At 38.5% G+C, this 21,183-nt stretch overlaps 1 protein-coding gene across 1 annotated transcript in view; it reads left to right on the forward strand.

Moving 5' to 3' along the window:
* Positions 1-21,183, forward strand: part of USP45 (ubiquitin specific peptidase 45) — a 54,805-nt gene that overhangs the window by 9,901 nt on the left and 23,721 nt on the right. The window contains 6 exon segments of the mRNA XM_052781441.1: positions 399-568; positions 2,154-2,257; positions 2,751-2,851; positions 11,221-11,366; positions 12,658-12,753; positions 14,877-15,007. Coding sequence (XP_052637401.1) covers positions 399-568; positions 2,154-2,257; positions 2,751-2,851; positions 11,221-11,366; positions 12,658-12,753; positions 14,877-15,007 — 748 coding nt within the window.

The following is a 21,183-nucleotide window of genomic DNA, read 5'->3' on the forward strand; positions in this document are numbered from 1 at the left end:
CTTTATGGATTGAAAAGGAGGTCAACTGCCTGTGGTGTTATATGCAAAAATAGATTTATGTAGTATCTTACTGTTGACAAAAAAACACACCAAAAAGCAGGGAAATGAATTTCGTACAAAAGTACAAGGATTACTTTTGTACAAAGTAGTTTGCCTGTTTTTAAGAGGTGGTGTTTATTGACTTGAAAAGGATTTTCATTATAGAAAGACTGAAATAGATCCTTCAAAAAATTCAGTAAATGGGGAGCAGCTGGGTGATTTTTCCTATTTTAGTCCTTTGCTTTTTTTTTTTCCTAATGCTGAATTCATTGAAGACTCTGCTCTTTCAGTGTACATGTGCTCCCTTTCATAGCCATTATTTCTAATGGGTGAAAGTGAATATGTGTTGTTTTCTCTAGGCTTAACCTGCCAGCACGTGAGCCAAGCAGTGGATGTGCATCATGTGAAGAGAGCAGTAGCTCAGAGCGTCTGGTCAATATGTGCAGAATGTCTGAAGGAGAGGCGGATGAGTGATGGTGAGCCTGTGGCACCTTCAGACATATGGCTGTGTCTCAAATGTGGCTCTCAGGTAAGCATATGTAAATTTACAGAGGTGGATCAGCCCTGATTTTCTAAAGGGTATGACTTCAGTACCTTCAGTGAAACAGTGTGACGTAAGTGCTTAGTTGTGAGAGTCCATGCTTCAGCTTCTTCAGTGGAGTGGGATGTGGCCTTACTTTCTTCTTGTCTTGTTTTCAGCAATGTTTTGGGTTAGCTTTATGTGTTATGGTGAGGTTTGGCATCACAAGTAGTAAGTAATGGTCCTGCCTTTTCTCTGTTCTTCATCTGCATGCTCTTGCCACTTACAGAGAATTGGCTCCAGAACTGTGTGGTTGCAAAATGCATCTGTTCATCTGGTTCATCTGGCAGAAGATCCCACAAATACAAATGAATGAAAAAACAAATATGTATATTGCTGAATCAACTTGTATGTGGACACTCAATTGCTAGATTTGATTGAAATCAGGGAGGAAGGACCGTGCTGGAATGAGAATGCTGTTTTTTGTGGCAGCTAGCCATTAGATTGGATCAGTTATAATGTCAAATCGTGGCCTCAGAGTTTAAAATGGCAGGTCCTGACCCCATGGGCATGCACAGGTTTCTGCCCTGCGAGTGAAGTAAAGCCTGATGCAGAAAAATTCAGTTTACAGGCAATGTCACGCTTGGTTCAGCTAATAGTTGCCTGAACAAAGCATTTCACAATTTTCTTAGACTTTCAGTAGGTCTTACTATAGTAAGGACAGAAGCCCGCTCCTACCAGCAAAGAAACATGGTATTTGCAGGCTTCAGAAGATAGTTAACTAGATCTGAGGAGGGCTCAACTCATATATCTTGTTTCTGAAAATTTGTAGTTAAGAAGGGCTTTTAAAAGGAGTTAACTCTGTGTGCTTTTTCATGTATATGCTGTTAGTAGCCTCCAAAACTCATGCCTCATTCAGAGACCAGTCAGAATCTTCTAGGTCCCACTCTGTAGATACTTGAAAAATTGCAAGTGCTTTCTCTCAAAGTTGCTGTGCATAAATGGTGTGTTCTGTATAGCTTTTTAGTACAAAACAATTTATGTACCTTTCACATTTGCTGTCTGGAATGTATTTGGCATTCCTGAGCAGTGAGGGTTACCTATGCTGTCTTTTCCTTTGATGTTCTGTGGACCAAATATGCTATATAGTCATGTCATTCACATTTTTTTAGAGAATTCTTAGTTTTGTGAATGGCATTATTTTCTGTCTAATGGTATTTATTCAATACTTATTAAAAGCTAGGAATGATTTCTATTAAGTTAAAACAAACAATATATTTTCTGTACTTTCAACTGATTTTTCCAAGTAGAAAAGATGAGATTTTGGTTTTGTATTGTCATTGGTTATCCTTTATTAGTAAAAAGAAAATGTGTTCATTTAAAAAAAAAACAACCTCAACTGATATCTTTATAATATTGGATTATAAAGAACGTTAAACCCTCTCAGTCCTTGAAAATGCTAAATGAGTATTTAGGTTGCTATAGCTTTCTGTCTGATTTTGAAAAGTGAAGTTTTTGTAGTTTATTTACTAATAATATAGTCTTTTCCTACTTCCCTTCTTTCCCCTTACTGTGTCAATGTTTCTGTATTTAGGGATGTAGTAAGAACTCAGAAGGCCAGCATTCTCTGAAACACTTCCAAACAGCACGCACAGAACCTCATTGCATTGTTATCAACCTCAGCACATGGATCATATGGTGAGTATGCAGGTGTTTGTGTATGCTTGTATGTAAGGACTACTCATAACTTAAAGCAGTGTCTTCTCATGATTAAGAATGATTCTGACAGATAAAGTGAATATAAAGAGGAAAGGCAGGCTTTGTGGAGAGAAAACTAGTTTGTTGTTAGGACTCTCAGAGGTGTCACAAATCAATACTAAGATAGAAGTTCGAGTCCATTGTGTTCTGTACAGAGTTGGTTGGTTATAGAAGTTTGTCCTTCCTGCTTGTTTCTATATGATTATTTGCAGGACTATAAACTGAGATTATTTAAATCTGTAAGTATCGTGCTGAATTGGGACTGATCTATAGAAGAGCATATATGAGAAAATTCAATTTTATTACTCTTTTTAGTGTGAAAAATTGAAACCTAGAGCTTAAGTAATTTATGTACGGTTGTTAGAGAGGTTTGTTAGAGCTGGGAGGTGCATCCAGATATCCTGAATTCCAGTTCGTTTCTTCTTCTGTTTAGGTGTTATGAATGTGATGAAGAGCTGTCAACACATTGCAACAAAAAAGTTTTGGCTCAGATAGTTGACTTTCTTCAAAAACATGGTTCCAGGGCTGAACCAAGTAAGTTTACACAAATAGTTTTTATCTGGAGACATCTGTAATGTACTGTCTCTAAAAATGAGCATTTCCAATTTTGAGTCATGTTAAAGAATTGAAAAATTATGTATAATGTGAGTATAACGCAGTTTGTAGTTGCACAATTACTTGGGCAAGTAATGCCTGTCAAAACATAATGTCATTTTTTTTCTTCAGTATGATTACATTTTAAAAATATTTTGGGCACTGTAGGACAGTTTTTCCAAATTTTGTCTTTAATGAAGAAAGTTTATTGTAGAGAAGATGTTACCTTAAATAAGATGCCATATAAATTAATGCAGAAAAACTATATAAAAGCATAAATGAATTGAATTTTCCTAGTGTGGATGTCTCACATCTTAAAATTTTTCTGATTTAAATTTGTTTTCCACAGTTAATTAAATTTGTTTAAGTGGATTTTCTAGTAATCTGTTGTTGGATGTAATGCTTTCTGTTCATTTATGTTACTGGGTTTTAACTGATAGAACGCTCATTTCTATTAATAGAAAATAGTATTAAATTGTTTTCTTAGGTTAGGAGCCTACTATATCTTCTAAATATGTTTAATAGTAGATAGAACTTTGTATGTGTGGCTCTCAACTGTATACTCTTGATAATGTTGATGGTATTTATCCCTGCTGTAACACACTCGGTAGCATTTCTGGCTTGTGACTTAGCGAGTGTATCAGATTCCAGATTTTCTTCACAAAAACCAGCTTAAGTAAATTTTTAAAACAATTGGTTGCAGTTTTTAGCAGAGATAATCAACTGGTTAGAAGTAAGAGTGGAAAAGAATTGCCTTACTGAATTAGACTAGGTATTCCCCTAGCTGCATGTGCATAAATCCTCCTCGTTTTAAGAGGTGTTAAATATTTTTTGAGGGGAAAAAAATGAAGGGCCACTCAGAAATACATATTTTATATTTTGATCTAGTCACAAGTTGTATGTTAAATTATTCAATTGTAATAAATTAATAAATTGCTACTTTTTGCATCTTTTTGCTTGGAGCAATGAAAATACAGTATGTGATTTCACTTTTGTTCACAGCTTCAGTTTCAAGTTTACATGTAATAAATCGGTGTTGCAGCTTGCTTGCAGATGAAAATGCTGTAGTGTTTGTTTCGGTTAATTTAATGGAAACAATTTCATCCTGGTTTTGTACTGCTGGATAAGACTTTCTGAGTGATACATCTCTGTGCTTCATGGTTTAGATTCTTAATTTGTGAAACTTCAAAATATCCGAAGTCATGTGCAAGCCTTGCAAGACATGCGCAGCTGCCTCGGCAGCAAGAGGTCTCAGCATGCGGAGGTTGCTCCTGCAGGGCAGTCGTGTCTCCTGCTCCATGCTGGGAAAGGGCTGAGGCTCAAGTGCGAGCTTGTATTCACGCAAAAAGCATGTGTGTACACTTCCACGAATGTTGTAAAGGTGGAAGTCTGCGAGCCTCTCCACGTGCCAAAGTATGGCTGTGCTGAGCAGTTTGGATCCCCTTCTTGAGACCTCTGGGAATGTTGGCCCCAAAATGATTTGTTGGGTTTTCTTGAGTGGCAAGGAAAAGAGGAAAAACCTGTTTGCCTGGCATGGTCTGTTGCTCTGGGCTGGAAGAGGCTGGGAAACAGCTGTGTATTGATAAATAAGTGGTATACGTGAGAGGGAATTCCCAACTGGAGTTGGCATTCTTGTTTCACTTTGATAACTGTGACAGCAATGCCTTTTCTGTTTTATGTCAAATACTTGGGCTGACACAGTTGGTACTTCCCCTAAAGAAATGTAACTTAAGTAAGATTTTTTCTTTTCTTTAAATTAGACTGCCTTTAAGGATTTTTTAAAAATAAAATCTGAAATTGAAATGTAGTTCATGCTGTTGTCCAGAACACAAAGGACACCAAGTATAACAGTGAAAGTCAACTCTACTATTGATAACTTATCTTTTGGTTTTTTTATGTGTAGCATTTTGTTTCATGTTACAGTGATATTTTCAGTGTAACTGTCATCCTTTAAATTATTAGTTGGCTTAGTTTTTTAAATGTTGTTTATTCAGGCATTAAAAAACATAAACTAATCTTAAATAAATGAAAAATAACTCGTGAGAAACAAGTAGTGTAAAACTGACAATTAATAGTTCATCTTTCTCACTTAAAAATCAATCTTGTGCTTTTTTCCCATTGCTTTTCTGTTTCTTCCTAAAAAAGCAGCCAAAGTGAAGACACTTAATTTCATATCAGAATGTGGCACCGTAACAACAATTCATCTTATGTCTGGATTTCTTTCTGTTGTAACAACTGGTTGGCATGGTGCATCATTAAAATTCAAATAGCATTGTGTAGAAATTTCTGCAGAAATGCAGTATGAACATGGATATAAGTAACAGATGAGGGCTGCTAGGTTTTTTTTGGTTCTTAAAAGTGCAGGAGTCATTTAAAGATAAAATAATCAGCTTAAACATGTAAGGGAAGGTTATATAGATTTCCTAATTAATGCATCTTGGAAAATAAACAAAAGCAAAATGCTTGTCATTTGGTACTAATGTGGTGGAATAGTGTGGCAGCAGGATCCCTGCTTTTCATTCGGCCTCTCATAAAGATTCAACTTCACTTCAGCTGTAAAAATGTGCAAATTACATTACTACTACATGACTGACTTTTGTAATTACATTAAGCGATTGAGATAAATCCCAGTGCTGGGTTCCCAAAAGAATGCTTGCAGCTGTGTGATTTTCGCATCTGATCCTATGGTTTGTTGTACCCAGCAATGCCTGTTGTTTTTTTTTTTGTTTTGTTTCTTTTTCCTTTTTTTTTTTTTTTTTTTTTTGAGGAGTCTGTTTGGTTAAGAGGTCATGTTGGGCACAAGATGGAAGAATAAAGCAAGATTGCTTTCTAGGGTGTACCACCCAGAAATTTGTTTTGTGGAAAAGGTTAGCAGGCCATGATGATTTTCACAGAAAGGCAGGTGCAGTATTGTCCGTGTGGCACACTTGTGAGCTTCACATGGACATAATGCACATGTAGTACACAGAAACCATGCTGAGACATTGCGATCTGCGTGTCTGCTCATTTGCTGGAGAAAATAAATTGTTTTGCAGTCTTAAAAGTGAATATTATGCGTATTTTCCTTTACGAAAGCCAAATTAGACATCGGTGGAGACGTAAGATTGCGTACTCAATTTTTTTATAGAGCAGTTAATTAAATTGGTTTGTGTGGCAATAGAATGGGAAGGAAGAATATTTATTCTTAATTTTTGTAGTTAAATTTATTGTTGGGAAGGTCAAGCAGAGGAATGAGATTTTGCTAGTAAGTTCAGCTGCCCAGATTTGCCAATAGGTGAAAGTTAGAAACTTGATTTCTATTTTAATGGATATAAATGATGTAAAACAAAGATTAAAAAAGATATAATTTTACATTACAGGTAATAGGTATTAACTTGTATGGAAAAACAAATAGTATGATGAATAACTTTTCAGATTTGCATTTGTTGATATTAGCAGTTGACAAAGGATCGCACTGAAAAAAATAATTGCATTCTTTCATAACTGATTTTCACTACATGTAGTTTGGAGCTTGAAGTCATATAAGTCCATTCTATCTACTTAAAAATAAAATTAACTAGCAGAATAAAGCAGAATATGTTGATTCCCTAAATCTGAGATACACTTCAGCAAAAAGACATTTCTGTTGTCGGTCATAAATTTTCTTTCAAGTTTACTTACTTGTTAAGGGCTGCTGTTAATTATACACGTTGCAAAGAAATGAAAACTGAATCATTGGCAAAAAATTTTTTAGATGTTCTGTCATTTTTATCCACGGATTCTTCCCTTTCCTGTCCACATACTTATTTACTTGTGAGGTGTAGCACAAGTCATCTGAGAGTATAGGATCAAAACTGGTGCTTGAATAACTTGCTCTTTCACACTGTACAGACATGTTTTTTAGTTTATAATGTTCTGGCAGAATCAGAGAAATAAAATTGCAGTTTGTAATCTTTAATTTGGTAGGATTGTAACGCTGCAAGAGAAACTGGCCTTTTGAAATGTAAGGCTAGTGACCATTTCAGAAGAGAACCGTGCTGTTTTTCTAAGGCTTAGATTCTCATTGTTGTACAGTGTTGGAAAAAAAAAATACAAATTTTTTAAATAAAAAAGGAGTGCCAGACAATTTAGTAGCATTTCATAATACAGTATGATGAGAACTTGGTAAAAGAAAGGCAATCTATTAACCTTGCTTTTACTGTGAAGACCTTCAGCTGAAGTACCAGAGTTGTATTCAATAGAAAGGGCTTGACCTTGGAATAAAATTGCACATTCCTGCAACCCTCATTTTTCATTTAAAAAAAAAAAAAAAGTTGCATTGAAAAGATGAGCAAAAATGCTTACTCCCCTGGCTGAAAGAAAAATTGGATGTCATTTATCTTTTTGCTTGCATACCATCTGCAGCCCCAGGCACAGCTCAGTTTCAGCAAGGACGGCACAGAAGTCCGTGTGCGCTGCGAATGTTTGAAATACTGGCAAAACAAATTGATAGGGAACCTGCAATAAGATTTTTGAACGTCTTTTGCAAGTGAATGTGTCAGCATCGTGTGCCTTTGGACACCTGGTCCGGTGGCTTGCTCTGATTCATGGAGTGAATCATTGCCTGTGTTAACGTTGGGTTAGGAATCTCAGTCGCACACCCATGAGGCCGGTGCTGTGCAGCTGTGGGACAAAACGATGTCCCCTGCCTCCAGAGAGCTTACGAGACAAGACTACAGGTGAGCAGAAGTAGGTAAAAAAAGCTGAAGAAAAGAGTGGCAAGGAAATTGTGCACTGCAGGCAAGAGCTGTAGCAGAGGAGCCGTCTCTGACTGCTGTCCTCTTTCCTGTGGGTCTGGTGGGAAGGGGCTTTGCCGGCACAGGGGAGAGCAGGGTGACGTGGGGAAGCTTTGCCGAGCACGAGGTGGTCGGTAGGGTGTGACGAGTCGGACGGAGAGCTGGGCAATGGGTCTTGGCCTCTGGAGTGAGTGCTCCGGCAGGGCGTCCCTGCAGCCACATACGCTTTGTCCAGGGAGTCGGGGGGGGTGGTGATCAACGCACAACCTGGGTGAGAGTTTTCCCTACGTGACTGGATTAGAAAGGCCACCTCTACAACAAAACTGCAGAAGGAGTCTGATGGAGAGGCGTAGTCTGAATGCGTGAGCCCCGAAACAGTCACAGTCGGATCCGCGGTCCCCGCTGTGGAGGGACAGGCCTGCCTGGGGCTGATGTCCACGGTGCCCGAGAAGGGCAGAGAAGTTGAGGGTCACCATGTGAACCCTTCTAAAAGATGTAATAGTGAACTACGGACAGAAATCAATCTACGAATTTAATTACTTTTGTGCTTTTCACCCACCTTGCTCTTTTTAACATTAACGAGGTCCTTTATAACAGGTATTACTGCATGCGGATGGATGGCTTGGACTACTTCTTTTCTCCTGTTTCGCCAGGAGCTGAAGGCCCTTGTGGGCAGCAGCAGATGACAGCCATTTCGATGGAATCCTTCCGCTGGGGCCCTTGTTGTGTCTGTGCTGGCTTAAAAGTCACTTTTCATATCCAAAAGCATGCCTGTTAAAACATTACAGGGTTGCAAGATTGAGTTGGCAAGAGTCCATGAAACAGTTCAGTGCAAATTCACTTTAAAAAATTACATATTAGCCTTTTGATTAATAACATGCTTGTAGCCTTGGGTTAATCTTGCAGAAGGACCCTCCAGCCCCAATCTGTAGAAGTATTAGCTATCACAGTCATTACCAGCATCTTCTATTAAGACTGACCAACTCTTCACATGTCAACTAAACATTCAGCTTCAGGCCTGTCTGTCATTTGTCACTGAGCTGGGGACACTGAGCAGAGTTAAATTAAAAACTGCTGTCCATCCTCTGGCTCTGTACGTGTCCTTAAAAATATCTGTTTGGAATGGCAAAGCAACACTTTTCTGTCAAGACTTTTTCAGAGATACGAAAAACCTAGTAGAATGTCACATGGATTTTGTTTGTAAAATTATTAAAAAATCAAGAGGAGGTAATTAAAACCTTCGGAATGAAAGGAGGTTCCTAGACTTCAGTAACAACGTGGAGGCCTTTTCTTAATTTATTACTGCTTCTTCTGATCCCTATACTAATTATCCAGCTTTGTGGCAATTGGATGTCTGGTTCTCATTTATTGTGTTTTATAATTGCATATTCATCCAGCTCTTACCGCAAAGCTGGATGCTTCGGCTTTGTTTTCCCTCCCTTAAATAATTTATATGTAAGGTTCAGCAAATGGAACCTTGCTACTTGTGTGAAGCTGCCATTTAACCATGAAGTGAAATGCTTTTGTCGAGTTTGCCCTGCAGATATGGTCCGCTGTGGCAGTGCTGTCCATATTTGGTGGCTGTGCAAGGAGAGCCAGGTGGTGCTGCAAAGCATAGCACAGTGAAGCGTGGACAGATCTAGGTTTGACATTTGTCATCCTGTACTGCTAAAGGGAAGAGAAAAATCTGCTTTTCCATATGCTTATGCTTTAATTTTTGCCTGCAGTTTTGTCCAGATGGCCTTGTGAACATTGTTTACTTTAAGATGCTGTCCCAGATGTTTTTGAATGCCGATGGATAAATGCAACAACTGTGGTATACTAATACACAAATTATTTACACAATTTTGGCTTTTTTTTTTCCTCTTTTTTTTTCTTTTTAACCATCTCTTCTCCCCAGCACTGCTCTGTATGGCACACTTTTCTGAGGGGAAGAAGTCTCCACTTACATTACTAAATTTCTGAAAGTGAGCAGTGCCTTCCAGTTGCAGACACTTGGAGTTCCCATTCTCCTGCTACAATTCTGTTGGAGCTCTGCGTGGGTGGACGAGTCTCAGACACTGTAGCGTGCCCCTTGTAAGCATGTCAATTAAAAGGTGTTGCTGCATGTAGCCCATAAAACAGTGACTGTTTCAGGGTGTGAGCAGCTCCCAAGCTGTTTGTCATTCGTTGCGTTCAAAAACACTTTGTCTGCTTTTTCAAGGAGAACTTGGTCTCTTACTTTGCCCTTGTACTGTCTTAATTTTCCACACGAGTGGAGAGTATTTTAAAGCTGTGTAAGCAGTATTACCAAGAACATTTAAAATGTTTTTAAACAGCAAAGCACCTCTAACTGCATTTTGACAAACTCCGATACAATTTGGAAAAATAATTATGCCTTGATGGCACTATAGGGTGCAGACAGACTGCGTCACAAGCTTGTTGCCAGATACAACAGATATTTTAATGACTCTTTTTTTATTTAATGGTATTTTTTCATCTTCTAAGCAAGAAGCTACCTAGAGTGTACATAAAAGAACCTTTTGGCATGAGCATTTCATTAACGTAAATAGGTCTGTTAGTTATTTCTCAAGAACACTTTAATGAGACTTCAATGTGAAACTCATTAGGACAAATATATGAATTCATATGTCAAGACAGAGATTGCAGCATCACAGTTCTTGGCATCTATTAAGTCCATAACTCGTTTACATTGACATGCATTTTTAATCAATATTTAAGACACTGTAGATGTCAGTAATGTTCATATTTAGTCCTGCAACCATGACAATATGAAAGTTGCTAGTAGAATTCGAGGCTAAATATTGTTATCTCAAGTCTTTCCATTACCTCTAGGCTACAAGTTAATGACTGTCTAACTTTGCTGCTCCTCATCTATTTAAATAACAAGGGAAATAGGGAAATATGTGGATGTTATACTGGTAGCATATTCCATTGCAGTTTTATCAAATTTTTGTTGTTTGAAATTAAAACACTAGCATTGTATGTATTTGGGTTGTGTTAGCAATTCCTCAGGCTGTGACGAAGGGAGGTGAGTCGAGGAGCAAATGTAGCGTTTGGGGAAACTGATAACTCCGATTCATCTGTTGACCGAGTTGTACAAGGCAATTCAAACAGACCGCCATAATTGATAAAGACTTGCCGCATTCAGGTGGTAACTTTTGGTACCTCTTCAAATGCACCAAAAAGCAGCCTTTGTGTGGTGTTTCTAGTGTGTCTAATGAACGTACTTCTTAACTGCCTATTGTTAATAAACTCACAAAGCCCATTTTGCTTTATTTATTGCTTGGGTAATTGAAGAAATTACAGTCTTATGGGACAGTATGATTATTGTGGAAGGTTTTGTTGGATATATGTAGTTGTTGGGGAGAATTTTTTTTTTCCCCGGGGTTAAACTGCTGATGTCTCTTTTTTTTTAAAGATACGTAAAGCAGCTTAGAGTACCATCAAGGTGTCTTTCTGCATATGTTAAAAATGATAAACGTGAGCCATGGAAGGACTGAATTGATTAAACTATGCAATTACATAGTAATATTAATCTATAATTAATTATAGGTTCATCAAAAATCATACGACTCCGTGAAGAAAACAGTGAAACAAGTGAAATACTGAAAGGAAAAAGTTCTGGTAATGGTGCATCTGTTCCAGTTAAAGGAATAAATAATTTAGGAAATACGTGCTTTTTTAATGCTGTCATGCAGGTAAGATGGAAAGATCATACAGCTTTCCCTTAATAGCTTTCAGAAATACTTAATCTGTATAAACTGTGGACTTCAGAAAAGGTTATGACTGCTACCAGTCTTCATTCTGCTTTCTGAAGGCCCTTTTCAAATTCTTTTTACTCCTTGCTATCCAAGCAATATTTCCTGTTATAACAAAAAAGAATTCCTGGATCAGTAGCATTTTTCACAGTAATGAGACATATGAAAATGTCAAGTGTTTTACACACTGCATATGTGTGTGGGTTGTACTCTAGCATATGGTTTTATTTGTAGTTCAGCATTAGGCAGTCGTGAGTAATGCACAGTATTTACCGTACTGGTGGGTGTGAAAAGTGGTACTTTATGCATAAGGTGAATGTCTGCACTGTGCATTGTGATCATTTTAAACACCTATAATGGATGCAGTTATAAAAGTACTTTTAGTGATTATGGGTTTTTCTTCTGACCAGAATAAGAGGAATGAACTATACTAATACACTTTTATTGATGTTGAGTGTACAACTAAACCAACATCCTCAAAAAAAGCAGCAGCCTTAGTGGGTTTTATATTGGACCACCCTATTGCTTGTCAGTTGAGCAGAGACATTTTTATGTCTGGAGACAGGAGTGAACAAATGAGAGAAAACTGCTACAAAGGTGTTCTGAACTGGCACTCTACTTTGTGTTTATGGTGGGGATTACAAAACTCAGCAAACAAATAGTAAATTTGTAAGGAGTAGAATAACTGCAAATTATTCTCTGTCCATACTTAGGGCATTGTAGAAACCTAAGTGATCTGCAGTCAAAGTTAACCAAAAGTAAAAAACAAAGCTGAGATATGTTGAGTTGGTTTCTCTCTTAAATTCAGAGAGAGAATGCTTTTCAGTGTGCCAAAGCCTTTGTGCTTCTTGGGGCACAATGAGGGAGACTGCAGAGTTTAAAAGAAACAAATTATTACTGATACTAATGTCCGCACCATAAAAAAACCAAAACAAAACAAACCCACCCCAATCTTGTTATTCGACAAAAATAACAAAGTTATTACTAGGAAACTATTTCGGAATTACAGAAACAGAATTAGATACAATTGTAGAAACAGTCAGAGATCAATGATCTTGGCTCTTGTAAGGGTGATACCTGCTTTTTCCAGTGGTCTGATTTAAACCTCAGTTGTACATTTTGAAATATGTCTCATTTTGTCTATCCCTGAAGCTAGAATTTGTAACTAAAGGAAAATGTATACTTGAAAGATCAGCGTGGGTTTCTTGGGTTTATTTCTTTTTTCTTTAAGAACTTGGCACAGACTCACGTACTAAATGAACTGGTGTATGAGATGAAGGAGAAAGGAACAAAGTTAAAAATCTGTCATACTTCAGACTCCCAATTGGTAAGTATGCAGTGAGAAATACAAATTTGGGGAAATGTGGGAAGAAGCTGGAGGATGGGAAATCGCATCTCCGTTAAAGACATACTCTTACTCTCCTGTTTCTTTTGCCTTTTAATTGTTTAGCTGGTTTATGATATCTGTGAACTCACTCCTTTTACGAAACTAATTATTCAGCCCTGGAGAAGGAGGAATAATCACTTCCTTTCAAATTTTGAGACACTGAAGTAGCAAATGATGCCTGACATTAAGAAAGTGGCTGGCTTATTTTTGTTTCCCATTTCATTTCTTCAGTATGAATGTATGATACAGGAAATAGTATATTTGGCTCTAGAAAGTGTTCATGAAATATTTTATTCCAGTCTGTCCCAGACCTTCATTGATAAGGCTTGTAAAATTTATTATGTGCTTCATGGGCCAGAGGATTAAACTGAGAGAAGCAAAATTTCAGTGAGGACCAAATTTCTTGTCCGCAAGCTCATTACAGGCGTATGGGAAAGAGACTCCTGTGGTTATTATTAAAAGAATATGCTGCTGTTCCTGGTCATGTCTTAGAGACTTGGGTTTTCATAATATGTTGTTGGCAATGAAGATAATACCCCTTTCTCTCTGCTAGCTAAAGAAAGCAGTGTAGAGATGATTTTTTTATTCTTTTTTTCTTTTTCTGCTGTTCACTGGGAGCTTTCTGGTGGTAGCAAGGGTTGAGGGGTGGGATTCTGTTTCAGATACCTCGGAAACGATGAAGATTTCTGTATGTTGCTGTTGGTGATGTTCATAGCTTCTCCAGGCAAGAACAGTGTGAAATTTACTGCATTGCTGTCTATATTTCCTCCAGTGGCAGTTCTGGGCAGCAACATGTTTCACTAAGTTATCCTGAGCCACAACGGAGGTCTGGAGCTTGTTTGTGCCCGGAGGCTTAGAAAGCCAGTGGTACGTTGGCTTATGCTTGATGTGAAACTTGCACAGCCATAAGGTTGAAAGATTGATTTTTTGTTTAATGACAATGCTTACAATGTAAATAAGATCTTTGGAGCAAAGTCTGTGTTTTCTGGTCTTTGTATGTCAACACAGAATTAGAGGGCTGTAGTAGTCTAATAGTAATGTAGAAACTCGCAGCTTCCTGCTTGGTAAAGGGCATTTTTCCACCTTTCGATGGTGCATTATTTTGATAATGCAAATACTCTATATTTGTGTGTATCCACAGCGCTTATGTTCTGTGTGGATCTGCTTTCTGGACGAGGCAGCCTCTCTAACTGTTTGTCCGGCAGTTGTAATCTGTTTTTGTGAGAGTCGGGCCAGCTAGTAGGAAGCACTGTGGTCTTGTATGAACCTGGGAGCATGTTAGGGAGGGCTGGCGATCTGTGGTCGTTGGGACACACGTGGCATGTAAGCAGTGCGGGAGCGTCTCCTGCTCTAAGACGGGCTTGGGTGGCTGCTGGCCCGCTCCTTCCAGCCCCAGGACCTGCTGGCTGGGGCGAATCTGATGCCAGGAGGGGCTGTGCGGGGTGCGCCCTGTGCCTGTCCCCCACTGCCACGGCGGACCTGTGGGGTCTGCTGTTGGCTCCTGCTGAGAACCACTGCTGGTGCCTTCCCGGCGCCTGGTTCCTGGAGGAACAGGGTACGTTTCCGTGGCTGTCGCACGTGTGGAAATTCCGATGTGCAGCGCTCAGGTCAGAGAAGCTGGCCACCCCTTTCCTGAGGTGGAGTAGACAGAGTGCTGCTGAGCTCCGTCTTGCGCTGGCCCACGGAGGAGGTCGCCCGCGATGTCTTGCCAGCTGAATTTCACTGCACATGGGAGTAAGAGTAAAGCAGCCAATACAGGAGGTTGTCTGTTTTGGTGAGAGTCAGACTGGCTCATTGACATGCCTGTTCCCAAAACTATTGGTTACCAACCAATTTGCTCAACAAGAATTGTTTGGTTTTGCAACTATTACTACTTAAATAATAAGCTTTCTCTTCAACTATTTCAGTCATGTCGGTGACATCAACATTTAAAAAAAAACAACCCCAAAAGACTCTTAAGACTGAAAGTTACATTGTTCTTTGTCATAAACATACTAACTTCAGATAAGTCTTGTGTATCATTAATTTTTAAATCTGATGTGCAGTTTACCTTTGCTTTGAAGGATCCTTTGGTGGTAAACCTCTCCAGCCCGGGACCTTTGACTTCAGCGATGTTCTTGTTCCTTCACAGCATGAGGGAGGCTGGAAAAGGTCCTCTTTCTCCCAAAGTGCTGTTCAGTCAGCTTTGTCAAAAGTACGTATTGTCAGTATCTTTTACTTATTTATTTATTTTTAATTTCCAGTGATATGTTTCTAAGTGTGCCTTGTCTGTTGTCCTTTCTAAGGTGCCATTAGATTTTTACTGGGCAGTCCATAAAAATGTGTTCTTCATATTTTAAAGTTGCAGGGCTCCTTATTGCGCTCCAGGGTTGTACCTCCTCTTCATGAAATGTATGGCCCAGTCCATAACCACTAGCTTTGAATGGGCTTTGAACTGAGTGCGAGGGGGCAGAAGAGGGCATGGTAAAACTGAAGAAAATAGAATTACTTTTCAGGTTTTGTTGTGTATTAGCATAAAGCTGTGCTAATACTGCAAAGTGTATGTAGGTATTTTGAAAAAAAGGCTAAGCTTTTAAATGGGAAGCCTCTGCTATGATGTCTGACCTTGGCATCAATTCAAAATTAAAAAGGGTCTAACAAGCAAGGACTTGAAGCAGTACTGAAATGGCATATGGCTCCAGATTGCAAAGAGCTTACAAGCCCTGAAGAAACTCCTGTTTCTTGGTGTGGAAAATGTTTACAGTGGTGCTTCGTAGGTGCCTTCAATTATGATGCAAACAATATTGCTTTTTAAAACACCTGTAGAAGACCTGTTTAAAAGTTGATACAAATATTTAAATATTGACTTTACAAGTACAAGAAGCTGTAGAAGCAGAGTAACTGAAGGATGATATAGCTGAATCTCACATTTGAAAAGGTTAATAATGCATGTTAATTTATTTGCTACAGTATTATTGTATGGAATTGTAAGCATTCTGCAGCAAGAGAGTTAGGAGGAAAGTTGCAGCCTCCTACCATGGCATTCGAGGGCAACCTCACTGTGCAAGCATGAGTTTAAAATATGGTATAAAGAAACAAAAGCTTTTAGACTAGAGCTGGGACAATTTAATTCTGATAAAGAAATCAGTTATTACTTTTTCTTTATCCTCAAAATTCAACTTCAGATACTTAATATTATATTTTTTTCTATTGTACTTGACTTCCTTTTGATTCTTTTGAGCTGTAAAAGGAAGTGTGTATAAAGTGTCCTTATAGTGATTTTGAGTCAAACAGCAGTGTTCTATCTTTAGCATTATCTACCTGGAACAAAAATATATAGGGAAGAAAAATATGTTTTTTCCTCACTCGTCCTCCTGTTTCAGGGATGACTCAAAAATGTGATTATAAGAACAAAATTTGGCCGAGAAATGGAAGGGAAATGATTAAATAAGAATAGTAGATTTTTCTCTGTAAGTATTAAGGATAGAAGGGAAAAGATGAAGTAAAACATGTTTTGAAGCCCACCTTAGCAAACTCACCGTAAAATAATCATGATGCAGTGCACTTCAGATGACATTGTATTTTTGAAGCAATAGCTATTTTGTATCTGCTCTGTGTGTGTGTTCGTGTAGTCATCAAGTGGTGGCTGCACAATATATCGGTATTAAATCTCAGATATCTAGTTGTTCTTTTTTTTTGTTGTTTTTTTTTCATCTTAAGATGAGCCTATACTTTAACTACCAGCTAAAATTGAAACACATTTTAATGTGGGCAGCAGACTTTTGCTGTTTAGACATGTATTTGTCAGCTTCTACCATATCTTGCCTTCACCCCTACTTCTTACTTTTGTTAGCCTTGCAGAACACAACTTAGATATAAATCCTTTACTAGCTCTAGTATCAATAATAAAAGTGTCAGCCACATCCTGTTAGCAAGAAATTAGGTGTTCAGGGGCAGTAAGTGGCTGCATGGGTATGACAGAAGGTTTTGGTCTTTTGATTATTTTGTTATTGATGGTGACATGAGCAAGAAAGAAGAAAGGGAGAATTTCAGCAAATTCAGCAGTCTACAGTGGTGGAAGTAAGAGAACGGGAAATCTTCATCTTTGCAAACTGAATACATTTACTGTACATTAACTTAAACAGTATGAATGCAGTGTTCTGTCATGCCTTTTTTAGAAAGCCTTTTTTAATCTTTTAAAATTGGCTTTCTACTCTTTGGCAAAGCTGAAATGAAAGAGAGAGCACAGCAAGATTTCAGGAGTCCCAGCTAGGGAGAAGTCTGTGTTGCTGCAGTATTCTCTGTAAACTGCTTTTTGAATCCTGCCCAGAGGTTGTGTTAATAAAGTAATCTTAAAGGCATGCACTACTTGTGGTCTTCACATGCATTAGCAGAAACTCTTTTTACTTAACAAGTAAAGTTCAAACAGCATCTTTCCTAAAGAGATGACAGGATGCATGTGTGAAAGGAAGTACTACACTGAAAAGAAAATGTTTGTATTTCAGAGAGATAGGTCAGAGAAAGACATTTAACTACTGGGGAGAAGGGCATGGAAAAGGACGTCTAATGATAATGTTTTGGTTTTATATATTTTACATAAAAGTTTCTGACTCCAGTTGCAACCTTGTTTTGGGTTTTTTTTTTTATTAATTTATTCTCTCCCCATCACAGATCTTGCTGTCTCAGTTCCAGTCTACAGTATATGACCATACCTTTCTTCAGTAAAGAATTTATGAACCAGATTGTACAGATAGTGTAGGATGTACTTGTCTGTGATATGAAGAGTTGGACTCAGTGACCCAGGAATTGTCTTCCCAGTCTTTACCATAACATTGTTTTGAATAGCTGCTTGTAGCTTGCAAACAGGGACACGCACACTGAGTGGTCATGGACAATATAGACGTTTTACGTAATACTTAGTATAGTCACTTCCAAATCCTACGAGGCTTCTTACAAATGTGAATGGTTGAAATGCTGAAGCTGTCAGCAGGGATGGTCTGCTGCTGTTCTTTATGCACTTCGATCTATCTACTTGTCAGGACTGTTATAGTATGCTATCTAGCCAAAAAGTAACACAGCGGTTTCCTAATAACATTTGTCTTGTGTGTAGCAGAAGGCTGATCCTTTAAAAATGGATACTTCTCCCTGATGACACAATTGGATTATATATATAAAAATATATATAGATTTTGATTAAATTGGTATTGATGAGTTTGGGTGGTTTTTTGTTTTTTAATCTCCCAGCTGAATGATGACATGTTTTCATGTTGGATCAGTTAATGCAAGATATAGTAAAGGTAGCTGTATAATTTAACACCTGACATTTGCCCTCATTTCAAGTTCAGTGCTGGAATAACACTTCTGAATTTGATGTCCGGAGTTGCTTTTTCCTGTAGGACTTCAGGACTCCACCTGCTTGAGATGTTGCATTATGCAAGAGTTTGAATGCTCACATTTGAACTGGGCATCCTTACTCAAAAATGGAAAAGTGCTCAGTGAAAGAAGACCTAAGAAGGCAGGGAAGGAAGGAAGAGCTAAAAAGGAGCGGGCGAAGGCACATAGGACTGCGGTTAGGTGTGGGCAGAGAGCCTGTAAAGAAAGGGAGCAGGTGCTGCCTTGTTCAGCTGCAGCTCTGTCACGGCACCGGGTGGGATCCCAAAATCTGCAAGTGAGAAACTCTGCAAGTGGATGCGCGTTTGCTTCTCAGAAGCAGTAAGAGAACTGGGACACAGTCCTTTCAACTGCAGACTGCTTCTTTAAGAGTCTAGGGAGATCATGGCGTGAAGTTCATCATCTTGTGTATGAAAGGGTATTTGTGGTGCTTTTTTTTTATTAAATAACAAAAGAAAAAAATGATACTGAGTGTTAATTTTATCAAGTGGTGGGGTAGCCAGGTTGAAGAAGGGGAGAAGAAGAAACGAAATGGATGAGTCTTTCTATAGCAACTGTTTAGCGTCTGGTACTAATTCATCCACTGTTAATTTTGTTAGTGTTGCAGCTGTCAGATGTTTTGCAAGGACAGATTGTGAGCATAGCTACGGGGCCCTTCTGTTGGTTTTCCACTATGCTGAATATCAGGACTGCAGACTTCTGACTTATCTAGAGACTTAGTGACTAATGCAACACTGATGTATTAAGAGGACATAAATTTTATTTCCTTTATTTGTTATGATTGAATAATTTTATTGGTGGAAGAAAGCTTAGATTTGCGTAGCAAGTAAATGTTGCAGCATACAAGCGATGAGCCCAGAAAGTGGTTACAGAATTTAGCTGCTTCAAACCCTCACCAAATAATTATTTATAGGGGTATTATATTGCTACATTAACATGCAGGAAAAAATACTTGCCTAACAAAGATTTTATTGGTGGTCACAAAATATACATAGGTCTTTCCTCCCCAGGGAGTATTCATCCTTCCTTCTCAGGTGCAGAAAGCAGAACTCAAGACAGAGGTGGGACTGACAGAATGGAAGTCATGTGCAGTTAGGAATATTGATTAGTTTTGGAGGGAAACCTAAACAATGCTTGGAGCATTCCACATTTATCACTTCTGAGAGGAAATGCTAAGAGAAACTGAGATAATGTTGTACAAGATTTAAGGGGTGAAGGAAACAGGATTTTTCTCATTAATTAGGAGTCTCTTTGAGCCTTTTCTTTTAAAATAATACTGCCGTAGAGAAAAATCTCTTTTTAGAAAAGATTTCCAACTTGCTTATTTTTCCCATTTGACTTTTACCATTTAAAGATAACAGCAGAAGAACATACAGTTGAAGTTTCCTTGACTGATTGTGAAGAATTATTTTGGGTCCCTGTCGTGCCTCCATGTGCCTTGCTGACGGTGCTGCGTCATGTTCAGGAGCTCTCTGACAGAGGAGATTGAATCTTCTCCATGCAGCAGCAGTCGAGAGATTGCACGCCTTTATTTCAGTTAACTTTGTCAGAGTTTCTTTAATTTTAGGAACAAGTTAACAAAGCTGGATGGATGAGGTTTATGAGTGCAAAGTAGAGGAATCATCTGCACTTGTTTGAGTTTTGTGTTCACTTCTTCCACTCAGGAGGAAGACTTGTGCAGCATTTTGGACAACACAAGTATTTGCAATGTGTGTGGTATTGGTGAACTACATAAGCAATGCTTGTAGATGCAATGAAGGAGAAAACCAATAATTTCATTAGGTACATTGGAGGTGTATCCTCAGTAGCAATATTCATGTTAACCAGAATAGAGCATTACAAGATAAAGCCAGTTTGGAGCTTTAGGGAGAGGTAACAAAAATAGGAAGCCTTCACGTCAAGAGGGACTTGAATTTTGGGAGATTAGGGAGGAGAGGACATGAAAAGGAGGCATGACAGCAAGAGCAGACAATAAATGATAGAAGATATATTAGCTCTGCTTATTTAACTGCCCTCCTAAGAGTTCAAGGAGCTGTCTGTGAAACTGAAAGGCAACAGGTTTAGAGCCAGGGGAAAAAAGGGTTTTTTTAACATTTTATAGAGCTAACCTGTGGAACTTGCTGTCACAGAGCACTGTTGAAAATCTTAGTGGGACTTCAAGGAAGAAGGAAGAATTGGACGTCCATACAAAGAGAAAACTTTTTTTATAGGGATGCAAGACCTCATGCATAAAGGTCTTCACTTAGCTACCAGCTGGTAGGAAGAAATCGCACCAGACAGATATTTCCATTACTCAGTAAAAATAGCCGTATTTTCCCTCTGATGGTCAAGTGGGAAATGGCTCTGTTGTAGCATGTCAGCTATTATGTCCATTCAGAGCTACTTCTAACAAGTGCTTTTTGCTCAGGTACGAGAGATCTGGTGCATCGCAAGAAAGTGATGGTGCCTCATTTTCTCTTTTGGGCGAAGGTGAGACATGGTGCCTTGTTTTCTCTTTTGGGGGAAGGTGAGACAGAAAAAGATGAAAGAAATCAGCCAGCATGTCCAAAGGAGATAGGACAGGCATGTCTTGTGTTATTTGTTAATTACGTGTGGGGGCATGCTCATGTTTGGTTGGGTTTTTTCCTACCAAGCACCTTGTTGTAGCAGAACTCTTAATGTCTGCGCGGCAGGTTTGAGATAAGATTAATCACAGGGATTAATCAAGCTGTAGGATTTTGCTCTGTTTTCTGTCATAGTGCTGCATATAACTTGGGATCACTAATGAGAACGATTGCTTTAGGAAGAACAAAACTTTTCAGTCTGGCTATTCTATAATGACAGTGAATAGGTATTTGATAGTGTCACTGGGAAACCTAAGTTCTGTGAATTGTTGTAACTTTTATAAACTGGCCCTTTGCCGGCTTTTTTTGTAACTTTCATTGGTGACTGATCAGTCTTGAGAGATAAACATCTTCATCTGCAGATAAGCAAAATTTCTTCTCTCAGGCTAACATGAAG

The sequence above is a fragment of the Harpia harpyja genome, chromosome 3 (assembly GCF_026419915.1).
Source record: "Harpia harpyja isolate bHarHar1 chromosome 3, bHarHar1 primary haplotype, whole genome shotgun sequence".
NCBI classification, from domain to species: Eukaryota; Metazoa; Chordata; class Aves; order Accipitriformes; family Accipitridae; genus Harpia; species Harpia harpyja.